Here is a 12892-nt window from a genome sequence, read left to right on the forward strand (position 1 = left end):
TATAAATTCAAATCGCAAGCTTTTACTATGGGAATTCCTAAAATTTCTTAGCGGATGCAAGCTGTCAAAAGCAAAGTCAGTTGTGGGGTTCTCAGCACTTCATAATTGTAACGGGAAAACGATAGAAAATCATTCTTCACCTGTTTATCGTATGAATGTTGTAAAAGGTGAAGATAATTTAGGGAATAGGCACTTTTACTCAGTGCAAAGTACTGTAATCAGTATCACGAAGTTCAAAGAGTTTATAGTTCGAATACTCAGAGAAACCTTTATGTAATTATATGACTTACCCATCCCTTGATATATCCATCCTAGATCCATAGGTACCAAGGAAGATGAAATCGGCACGATTAATACGATGATAATGAAACGCGAAAATTAAATGAGAAATTAGTTATATCAACTATCTTATTTATATCAATTATCTCACTGTAAATGACTGTCTTCTTTATAACAGAAACGAGCACGTCGCTTCAAAAACCAGATCCTGTGCGACCTTCACTTCGCGGACGTGGCGCTGATGGAGTGCAGCGACTTCATGCAGCAACTACGCAGCTTCAAACCCCAGTCCCTGGGCTGCGCGGTCGCTAGGCGCAAGTCTTCCACTACGCTCATATTCCCCCTGCCGCCGCAGGCTTGCTCAGGTAATTCAATCATTGAATTCTGTTAGTTGTTGAGAAATTTACATTTTTATGCAGAAACTGTGCCGTGTGGTTCCCGGCACCAATATAAAAAAGAATAGGACCACTCACATCTCTCTCCCATGGATGTCGTAAAAGGCAACTAACTTTGAATTCTTCTTTTAGGCGATGGACTAGCAACCTGTCACTATTTGAGTGATTATATGTATGTATGTATGTACTGTATAAAGCCAGTTGTTCACCTGTTTATCAAATATAAGCGTTGCCGTTTACCATACCGACCAATCAGGGCCAGCGAAGGCAAGCTATAACCCCATTAGTTGGCCTTCATTGGCTCGGTGTGTACGTAGCTTTACCTGATACCTGATCTTCGTTTCTATAATTTCACACACACACACACACACACACATTATCACGTCCATATCCCTTGCGGGGTGACAGAGCCAATAGTCTTGAAAAGACTGATAGGCCACGTTCAGCTGTTTGGCTTTATGATGGAATTGAGATTCAAATAGTGACAGGTTGCTAGCCCATCGCCTAAAAGAAGAATCCCAAATTTATAAGCCTATCCCTTAGTCGCCTTTTACGACATCCATGGGAACGAGATGGAGTGGTCCTATTCTTTTTTTTTATTGGTGCCGGAACAACACGGCACCTATAATTTCGATATTATTTTTATTAATATTCCAATGTAACGTTCCTTTGACTAAGATCTTTTGATAATAATTATATGCTAAATTCATAAATTTTTAAACCTTTAGGTTTAAAATTTAGTGGGTGAGGAGTTAATTTTTTTTAATAAACTTCATGTTTAATCTTGGTAAAATTATTTTATTAATAGATCTGCCTAATAAATTAAAAGTTTGCCAACGCAATGTTTGTCTATAACTATGTTCGTTAAGATCAACTCCAAATTTGATTGATTGTGATTACCTATTCATTCAGCTAAACCACCCCAACACCTTGCATTCGTAAATTTAATAACATCTCTCCAAAATGTTAACTTGGGATCGATGTTACCGAGTGATAACGATTACCCAAAAATAGATTATAATATACTATGTTACAGGAAATATAAAGTAAACTTAAGAAGTGGCTTCCTGTGTACCAATAGCTAGTGGCACCTAATATTCATAAATCCATTTCTAAAATCTGATTGATTATATTTTTCTCTTTTCCAAATGAAAGACTAATAGAATAAGTTAAGGTTTAATACAAACAGACGAACAAAAAAATCCTTCCTTATTAAAATTTACCCAAACATTTTTGACCAGATATATCTATTCTATTCTAAGTTTTATTAATATTGTAAAGTTGACGTTGTTGAAGAAAATGCTGCAGTGCAGTTTGTTACCGCTTCTTCTGCACTGACGCCTTGGAAGCGGCAGTAAACTTAGTTTTTAAGTAATTTATTTGACGTCAACCAATGTTGTTAAACCATACGTTTTGACAATTATTAAGCGATATATAGTAATAATGAATAAAATTTTTGAATTTGAATTTTGAATATAAAAAAGTCACCAGTGTTTTGTTATAGGACCCTATTTATTCTTCTAAATCTAGCTATGTGATGTCTTTAGAGTTGTAAAGAAAACGGCATGTCTGGAACTATATTTTTTATTTCCTAACCTTACCTGTATTAGTCTAGGATTGCAGGTCATGTTTTGAATGATCACTGAAATGCTTTCTGGCGTAACCAGTGACAGAAGTGCGAGTACATAATGGAAAGGAGGTTTATCAAAAATATCCAAAACTATACTAAATAATAATTAATAATACTTGGTCCGGATTCTAGAAAATTCTTTTACCTCGTCTTTTGATCGATCAAAACAAATAAATATACGAGACAAATCATAAAAGTCTCTCTCTCTCTCTCCATATTTTAGTTGTGAAGTGTACACATTAGAGTACACATAGGTGGATTATATTTTTATATGCGGTTCACTGCAAATTTGGTTTCATTATCAACTATTTTAATAAAACTTTTCTGATTTCTATGGACTCTGCTAATTTCTTATCTTTCGCAAATTAAAAAGATAACTATCCTATGTTCATTGGTAAAGTCGTTAAAACATAGTCGCATGTAGGTCGAGATTGTTTGACTGAAAAAGTATAAGGACACGACAAGGCAGGTGATTTAAGTAGAAAAGTTTTGCGCAGGTCAGCCGGTCCGCAAATATATTAACTCCTAGAACGGTACAAACACAATTTGAGCACAAATTAACGAGGCCGTTGATGTAAGTCACAGTCTACTACGCCTAGCACGGAATCAAAGGATAAACCATTTTTTATCAATTTTACGCTCCAACTCAAAAAGCAGTAAGTTTGCAAACTTAAACTATTTCGAAGTCCTATTGTAAGAGCATTTTTTTGGCGATTCGAAACCCTAAACTTACCGTTATCTTTAATTGTTTTATTGATTATGTCGATAGCAATCATAATGGTTGTGAATAAAAAATACTATTTCTAAACTACTAACAAACTGATGGTTCTATCAATGGATTTTGACAAAAAGCAAAACCCTTTCTGTCCCCTTAATCTTTTGTGGTTTGAGGTCGTTTCACGCCCTTGCTAATGTGCGGTACACTGTTAGTTATGGAACAATTTTCGTTGAATTACTTTTTTATTTGGATTCTGTGGTACAGTTTAGGTTTAACACAATAAAAGTTCGCTGTATTTAAAAATCGATAGCTCAAACTACTCGTATTTTGATTTAATATTGTATTATTATATACAAAATTTTCAAAATTAGTAAATACTGTATTATTTCCTTAAAAAGATATAGAATAGGGACTAACTAAACCACACTCTCTTTTTTTTTGAACACATATTTCATTTTGACAAATCAAGAATTATTTGTGATCTTCGCAAATATAGAGAAGTTTCTACATGAAAGAAAAATGCATTGGAATTAACTGGCTGATGCCAGTCCACTACGGAACGTTGGTTTGATGACGTTCCTGATATATATAGAATACATTATCGGATCTAAACTAAATTATATTCTTGCTTATTGGCTGGGCTTCACTTCGTGTCTTGCTTTGTTTTTTCTTCAACCTTTTCTCCTAAGTCTGTTAAATGGAACACGAAGACTCGGCTTTGTCACGGCTTGTTTGCGCCGCGCTGTTTGTAATGCAAACAGCCTTTATATTGGTCTTAACCCGAGCTTGGGTACAGCCGTTGTCAGGGCTTTATATAGGTAACCTTCACATGTACGACGGCCAGTATCTGAGATTCCATCAATATTAGCTCTTCAATGGGTGTTAGTGGCAGAAAGAGGATAGCTCGATTATCTAGTTTGGATCCCATTCCAATTTTGTACCAATGCATCATGTCTGCATAACGTTAGTTAATTTAAATGCTTAGCCTATGCTCTCAATGCTCTAACGTTTTAGAAAATTATAGGTTAAATTGAGTTCTCCTCTATCAGTGTTACGGCCACTGAGGTAAAATGGTAAAAAATAGTAATAAGGAAGAAAGTAACAATGAGCAAGTTCAAAGCATTTTTCTTGTAATATAGGATACTTAGAAGTTCTCAGTATAAGTTTCTTACGAGAAATACCTAACCAATCACGACCGAGGCCAATCAGAAAAGGGATTGTTTTATTGTTCGACCTGAGATTTAGATAAGATTTTTGTAGTTTATAAGATAAAAGAAATAATATTTGTAATGTGCCTACTACGAAAATCAAAACATGTCCTCAGAAAAACCCCTTTTGATTTAGAAAACTTCCGACAATCTTTTGTGTCTAGACTAGTAGGAACCCTTCTCGTGAGGCGGAAATTAATATTTCTTTTGTATGCCGTGATAAAAGAGATGATAAGTGGGTCACTGCGGTGTTATGGCCAGAACTTAAATATTATTTTAGCAGTGTCTTTGCTGGTAGCGCACTTGATTGATAACTGATCATTTCGTTTTCTTTTTAATTATGTAAAATACCACTTACATGTTGTTTCAAGTGAAGTTTTAAAACACTAATAGACGAAAAAAAATACTTAGATAGGTATGAAGCAGCATGCAATCACGTAAAAAAATTACCCGATTTTTTTTACAATCATAACAATTTTAAAATCAGAGTCGTTTTGTAAAATTATTATATTTCTTTCTACCTACTGTTTTACATAGATACATACAATCACTTCTTTACGGGAAAACAAGAGCCAAGTCTTGAAAATTTATATGCGCAAGTAACGAAGAAAAAAGAAGAATATTATAACTAGAAGACCGAAGAGCGTGGACTCTCGGCCCACTCTAAGTATGAACGCCAAGCATATTGCATACAGTTTGGTGTTCTACCTTACAGTGAGCTGAGGTCCACTACATCATCACATTCAAGAATGAAGACATCATCGAACTTGAAGATTACCATATTATCATCATTACCTATACTATTTGCTAGTTGCTGTATGACAATGTGATATGATCACAGGTATAGAATAATTGCCAGATCAAAATCTGTGGATACTACTTTCCTTAATTTCTATTCTGTGACATTACTTGGAATTCTTGATTTATACTAAAAGTAACAACACATTGACGGAGTTTGTGATGATTTTCGAAATAATTTATTTATATTATTTCAGGATTTTAATTTTAAATCATAGTTACAAAAACAAAGGGTTACAGTGGATTCTGTTTAGTCATTAAATCTAGAATGTAGAGGTTTCCAAGAAAGGTTCTCATTATTATGTAGATAACCAATAAGGTCGGATATCCTGAAATTCCTGGAACCAGAGACGCGGGCTCCAAGCAATAAAAGTAGGTTCTTTATAAATTTATAAGCTTCATACGTCTTTACACCTTACAAGGTAGGAAGAGCCAATATAACTGAAAGCAGGGATAGACAGATGGTTAGCTGATCGTCTAGAAGACAAACTCCAATTGCATACCTAAACTTTTCCCCATATCGACTTTTACAATCTAAGTTACCAGTTAATTTAAAAAATTGTTAAAGGTGATTGTGGAAGCTGGTATAATAAAAAATATTTAAGTAAATATTATAGTAAATTGTAAGTAACATTTTACTATAATATTTACTTGAAGAAGAAGCCGATCTCATAACAAAAGAAATTCCATTATAGGAAGAAACTTAAAAAAAAAAACTTTCGTTTAGATAATACACGCATGGATTTCAGTTTGAAATAGTCTTGTTCGTAAAATATTCAAAGTCGGCACGTCATCTAGAAATGTTTTGCGGAGTTTGCAGAAACGCGAATTTCGGACTCAAGCCGGCTATAGCCTACCTATATAAATATTTTATGTAGACCTCTTCAAACCCACGCCGGTAATGGTAGCCGTAGCAGATTTCCCCTCAAGTATAAGTGTAGAAATATTAATAAGTCCTGTTCGTTTATATTTGCTTTGTATTATTAGGTTTCATAAACGGAGTAGGTACTGTTTTACTATTAAAACCTGGGATTGCTGATAGCATTTTTTCTCGTAATTCTTCGAATTGGGACTGCAAAGAAAATATTTGTTTGAGGACTTTTTACAATTTTTTATACATTAACCCATTACTCTCTAAACAAATGCCTATATTAAAGAAATCAAAATAGTAATTCTCATATAAAACATCCCATACTAATTCTAACTCCTTTTTTCACTTATCAACAAACAATCAGTATAGATTTAACAAACAACAAAGAGAGAAGACGGAGTACAACTTAAAAGGCACTTAATTATATTTGACGAAGCCTGATTTAGGAAAAAATATATATTTTCGACCTTTAAAAAGTATAATTTAGTCCACACTTAATCATCGCTCATATTTTTTGCGTAGAAATTGTTTTTATTTGTTTTCCTCTTTGAAATAAAACTCTAATAAATAATGAATGTCATGGCAAATGAGAATGATATTGTTTTTATTATTTCTTTATTTTTGTACCTTCGAATTTGTTTTTGACAATATTCAGACGTGTACAATCAATCAACCTCTTGGCGGCAGTCTCAATTACGTTTTCACTTCTCTGGAGGGCCAGGGTGCGCCTGAACCACTGTCCTGGTTTAAGTAAGTCAAGTTGTGACAAAAAATGATTCCAGTCTGACCGTAAAATTTGCAGGGGAACTTAAACCAAACAGGATCATTTTAGTTTACACATCCAGTTGCCTGAATATCTTATGTCTCCTTACCATGTTTTCCCCATAGTAAAAGCAATCACACTCACAAAAGTGTCATTGGTACCCAGCCACGGTAGGATTAGAACCGCTCATGGTTACCGGTCTACCGCGGCAGAGTACACATATCACGCTTTTTTCAGTCTGGTACCTCAACCTTTCGACCATCAACGCGACTAATTTTATACTAATGAGTCTTTAAATTCCAGATGAATTCTGCGAGGAGTACCCTCACAGCCTGATCCCGACTCCCGGCTACTGGATAGAATGTTCCCGGCAGAAGATAACCACCGACACCATTTGGGATGAGTCCGAATCTGAACATGACAGCGGGCCTGATAGGGATGACCCAGGTAAGTTAATTATATACTATTTCATTGAAAAAAACAATACAAAGAACAAAAATTGATACACAACAACGAATATATACTTTTATGCATTTGAGAGATTTAATTGCAGTCGATCGGATATTTATTTAATACCAGTTTTTGTCCGCGGCTTCGCTAGTACATATTTTCCTTTATCGTAAATTATACGGGAACAAATATTAAAATATTGTTGTAACTATTTGTAATACGTTGATTTCAACAGTGCGGTGTTAGTTAAGGTAGTCAACTTTTACTTTCAATATTTGGCTTTGTCTGTTTAAATTTAAAAGCTCGCCTGATTCTGGTGAATGAGCAGTTCTGCCTAACTGATGAGAGTTTGGTTGACAAAATTAAATGCGAAAAACCCATGTGCGTTTTTTTTTAAATATAAATATTTTACTTAAGACCCATTTTCGATGCCAAAAAACGTCACACATGTTAAAAAATCACTAATAGAATAGCCTGTTTAAAGAAAAATTGACCTACTTCAACTCTTATAATTTTTATGAATTTTAAAAAACATATTGTAAACAAAATAAAAAGTGTGTTTACGGATGGACAGATATCGAGCTCCTTAAACTTTACACATATCAATTAGTTTTAAAGCGAACCTAGCTGAAACAATACAATAGAAATACTGACAATGAGGTACCGACCCTGTCTGATATTCAGAGAAAGAAAAAGCAATACGAAAATAAATGATCCATCATAAAGTCAAATATAAATAGAACAGAACACTGTATATCAGCGAAACTATAACATAGAAAAATCCCGTGAGAAACAGAAAATAAATCTTATTTTTCATGTCCAAATCATAATTCTACTGATCAGTATCATTTTATGTGACGACCAGTCAATAGAAAATAATAAAAACTCATGAATTATATATTACTAGCTGTTGCCCGCGACTTCGTCCGCGTAAAGTTCGAGTTGAATCTTAATCATACAGTCAGATACAGACAGACAGACAGACAAAAAATGTAAAAAAAATCTCTATTCGTTTCAGTCAAAATCTATACTAATATTATAAAGCTGAAGAGTTTGGTTTGTTTGTTTGTTTGTTTGTTTAAACGCGCTAATCTCAGAAACTACTGAACCGATTTGAATAATTCTTTCACTGTTAGATAGTCTATTTATCGAGGAAGGCTATAGGCTACATTTTATTCCGGATTTCCTACGGGAAACGTCAACAATGCAGGTGAAAGTTGAATGAGTCGGCCATCTGCGAGCTTTCCACGCGAACGCTGCGCAAACCAACAAAGATATAGTAAAACAATGTACTTATTGATGTGATTTGTAACCGTAACACCTATCTAAGAACATGCACCAATCAAATCTAAATCCAGTAGTGAAAACCGCATTAAAATCGGACCAGTAGTTTTGGAGATATATGCTAACATTGGTTTGCACAAACAAACACACAAACGCACAACCTCTCACCCTAAACGCATATATACGGTCTCCGTTCGGTCGCGGGTAATGATGTGGGCCAAGTCGTCGCCAAGTCGCATAACAATTAGCAGCTATAATTGATAAAGCCGAGGAGGAAGTTTGCAAAATGCAAAATATGATGCCCAAAATAACTATTCCACGCGGACCAAGTCGCGGGCACAGCTAGTATTAAATAAACAAACAAAATATTTTTACCGTTTTATTATATGTAGTATTTTGATTTTCAGTTTTTTTTAATAAAATACTCAAACAACACAAAAAAAATTTTTTTTAATAAATATTAATTCATATCTTGTTTTGTTGGGACTCGAACTTGGACCGTCAACTTCACAGTCTCACGCGCTAACCACTGGACCATCGAAGCCGTTGCGGTGGTGTCGAAATTACAGTAGACTACATACATATGGTCACGTCTATATTCCTTGCGGGGTAGACAGAGCCAACAGGCTTGAAAAGACTGCCACGTTCAGCTATTTTGCTTAATGATAGAATTGAGATTCAAATAGTGATAGGTTGCTCGCCCATCGCTTAAAAACGAATCCCAAGTTTGTAAGCATATCCCTTAGTCGCCTTTCACTTACATACATATATTTATATGTTATAGGTGTAATGCTGTCGTATAATGATAAATGACGTTGAATTTTAAATTTCGTAACTTATTTGCAGGCAAACTCATGCCTTGAGTTCATTCAAATGTTGATAACTTTTTTTTTAGTGAACCGATTTTGATGAAACAAACTTTAAATGTTCTTCTGAGTTAAAACAAAGCAATTGGTGAAAGTTTGAAGTAAATCGGTTCAGTACTTTCGGAGATAATCGTGATCATACATACAGACAGACAAGAAATTAAAAAAAAAAATTTTTGCTTTCTATTATTCATTTTAAGTATCCCTCTATCCATTTCAGTCAAAAATACTAAATGTACAGACAAAATATTTTTACTATTTTATTATATGTATAGATTATATGTATAGATAATACTAGTAATACTAATAGGTACGTAAACCAATATTACAAGGAAAACTAAACAACAAAATAAATTTTTTATTGTTATAAAAGTACTCATACGCGTCTATACTTTGTTATTAATGGACGAAAGATTTTTCTACGTTTTTCTTATTTTGTGTTCAAGATATTTTCAGCGAATGGCATGAAATTATATAAGCCTATTAAAAGAGAAAGGAATTACCGTCACCGCAGAGTGGTCCTTTTTGAAGTGGAAACCTTGCGATTGCTTCTACCTTCGCTCGGACACGCTGAGAGCAACTCAAACATTTTATATTAGTCTCTATTATTATTTTTTCATCTTCTCCTGCAAAGGCAAAACCTTAGGCGCAGGTACGATCGACGTTCAAAAGTGTATTTAAAGGAGCATTAATTACAATGCTACAGTAATAGATTTATGCAGACCTGATGGTGGGAAGATATTAGGTATATATATAACTTGACATTCGTTGCAAGTGGAAAGGTGTAGTCTCTGCCTACTATCCGGTAAAAGGCGTGATTTTATGCATGTAGCACTAAGACGGTAATGATGATTTTCATTCCCCGCAATAAAAAAATGAAATATCGCCTATTACGGAAAAAGTCGTTCTTATGCAAACATATTTTTGGGTAAACAACAATGTAAGAAAGCATGAACCAACAAGCCAAAGGTTTTAAGGCTTTAGTCGTAATTCCTGGTAATTTTGTAAATACTGGGAGGCATGTCCCAAATAAAAGAGCTGAGGCTTTGTGGAAAATATGCAAATTTTGCCTATTGTCCGTGAAAAGTCCTTAAATTCTCCCTATCCGTTACACATTTTTATTCAATGTAGGTATTTAATTTTGGTATGATGACATGTTACTATACATAAGTTGTATTAATTATTTCTGAGAAAACCTTATTTTCAATACAAGAGCAAGGCCCGGCCGCCTCAATCGAAAGTTCCCGTTAATTTTCCTATTCTTTAAAATCATCACTTAGTGCATCCATTTACTAATAAGGAACCTACATACCAAATTTTAAATCTCTAGATTTAACCGCTTGGTCTTTGCGTTGATATGTCAGTCAATCAGTCAATATCCTGTTTATATATTTAGATGAATGTTTGAACCTTTGACCATTTCAAAAACACGTAAAACTATTACAAAATGTACATCATTTGGCCCCTCACACATATAAACCAATCTATTTGTTTTTTTATGTCAAGTGAATTTATTTTTTCGCTTCTCTATTGGCCCTTGTGAAAGCTGTCTTTTATTTTTCACGAGCAGAACGTGCTCCTAATGGATTATTCTCCTTTTATAACACGTTCTATATTTGATTTTCTATTTAATTCTTTTTACGTACATATTTCATTTAATTTTCGTCACCTTGAGGTAGATAAAATAAAGAGATACTTATCGAGACAAAAATTTTCTGTACAGCCTGGTATCGAGTTTCTTACATATGAAGACAGTCTTAGTACTTCTTAAGAAGGTATAGTATCGTCTCTTATCTCTATGGTATGGACTGGTTTATGAATGAGTACCTAGCCTTTTTTTGAGGCGTTAGAGGAACATTCAATAGAAATCGGTTCAGCGCTTGCAAGATCCAACAATAATTAGTGTATACATATTTTTTTAAATACATTCCTGGTATTTATTCTTAAGAAGCAGCGAACATATAAAATGCATTCACTGTAAAACTACGAATCCCTTGTGGTTCACTCCCAAGCTTTCAAAGCGCCTCGTTCGTTCCATCATCTAAGTTATTTACGGGTTACACTCATATTTGCATATGATATTTACTTCTCATTTTCTACAGCAGTATTGCAAATACACAATTCGTTAACATCCTACTGCATTTTCTACACGTACTCATTCGCTATGATACTGGTTACCAAAATGTAATTGCAAATGAACAAATAATAGGTACGCTTATAGAAAAAGGCGCTCATGGAAATCGAACGTACTTCAAAATAATTTGACAAGACTTGATTTATTATAAAAAAATCATTAGATTAGAAAAGATTACTTCTTATGACTGCTGTAAATATGATGATAACAGTCTTGAAAAGACTGAATGGCAACGTTCAGCTATTTGGCTTATTTCATCCCTTAGTCGCCTTTTACGAAATCCATGGGAAAGAGATGGAGTGGTCCTTTTCTTTTTTTTATTGGTGCCGTATGGTTCCCGGCACCAATACAAAAAATATATAAAAAAATTAAGATACTAAAATTAAGATATTAAGAGACTACATAACCACATTTACTAGCATCGGCCCACGGCTTTGCTGTCCTTTCGCTTAAAAACTGTATGTGTTATACTCGTATGATTGCTAAATTAAACTTGTACTGTTTTCGCTTGAAAAATTTAAAAACATACATACATTCACACACTCACAATTGTTGAATGTATAATATAAATATGATGATATAAGTATGCAGTATAATATAAAATATGATTTCGATATTTCCCTAATACTCGTACAAGGAAGTTACATCGTAATACTCCTCCTACCTATAGTTCAAACTTTCAAGTCATCTAAAATTAATGAGTTTAGCGCACCGTATCGCCCATAACGAAATTATTTTGGAGATACCCATATTGATACTGTCAGTCACGATGATGGATATGACCCATCGAGGCGATTCGTCAACGCCGAATATGGGAGGCCTAAACAAACCAGAAAAATATAATGAAATTATAAATAACCCTATACTTATATTGTGATCTGAGGTGCTGAAATAATGTAAACTTATGGAAATCTTGATATTTGAGAGGTAGTGCCACCTTCTTTTATAAAGTGTGTGCTAGATGACAACATATATAATATCGTCTATATGCAGGGTAGACAGAGCCACAGTCTTGGAACAACTGAACTGGCCGGCTAAATGGCTCAATGATGGAATTGAAATTCAAATAGTGACAGGTTTGCAAGCTACGAGAAAAAAATATTTTAAAGTTTATTTACCTTTTCTACCAATTAATAAAGCTGCGTCGATTTAATTAATTATTTCTCGCAAAATGTTTTATAAATGTTTTGTGTTTTATATATATATGTTTTGCAAGAAACAATTATATATATGATCCTCCCACTGCCCCTTACCCCACTGGGTCACTCAGCCACTATGGGGCTGTATAGGGTATCATATTCTTGACGTGACTATTCAATGGTAACCCAGATAAGGGTGAGTGTAAGGACTTGACATAAATATTATAGAAGAGGGGGATTCAACAAGGGAAATATTTTCACTGTCAGTTTATTTTGATAAGGATTCTCGCGTTTGTTTTAATGTTAATGTGATAAAAGTACATGTTATTTGTATGTCCTCGTAGATATTGTTATGTA

The 12892-nt window shown here is 34.1% G+C and overlaps 1 protein-coding gene across 1 annotated transcript in view; it reads left to right on the top strand.

The window, feature by feature from the left end:
* Positions 1-12892, top strand: part of LOC106138363 (uncharacterized) — a 68256-nt gene that overhangs the window by 14834 nt on the left and 40530 nt on the right. Inside the window, exons 5-6 of the mRNA XM_060948305.1 lie at positions 458-644; positions 6966-7109. Of these exons, the coding sequence (XP_060804288.1) occupies positions 458-644; positions 6966-7109 (331 nt within the window). The remainder of the gene's footprint in view (positions 1-457; positions 645-6965; positions 7110-12892) is intronic.

This window comes from Amyelois transitella, chromosome 15 (assembly GCF_032362555.1).
Source record: "Amyelois transitella isolate CPQ chromosome 15, ilAmyTran1.1, whole genome shotgun sequence".
Classification (NCBI taxonomy): domain Eukaryota; kingdom Metazoa; phylum Arthropoda; class Insecta; order Lepidoptera; family Pyralidae; genus Amyelois; species Amyelois transitella.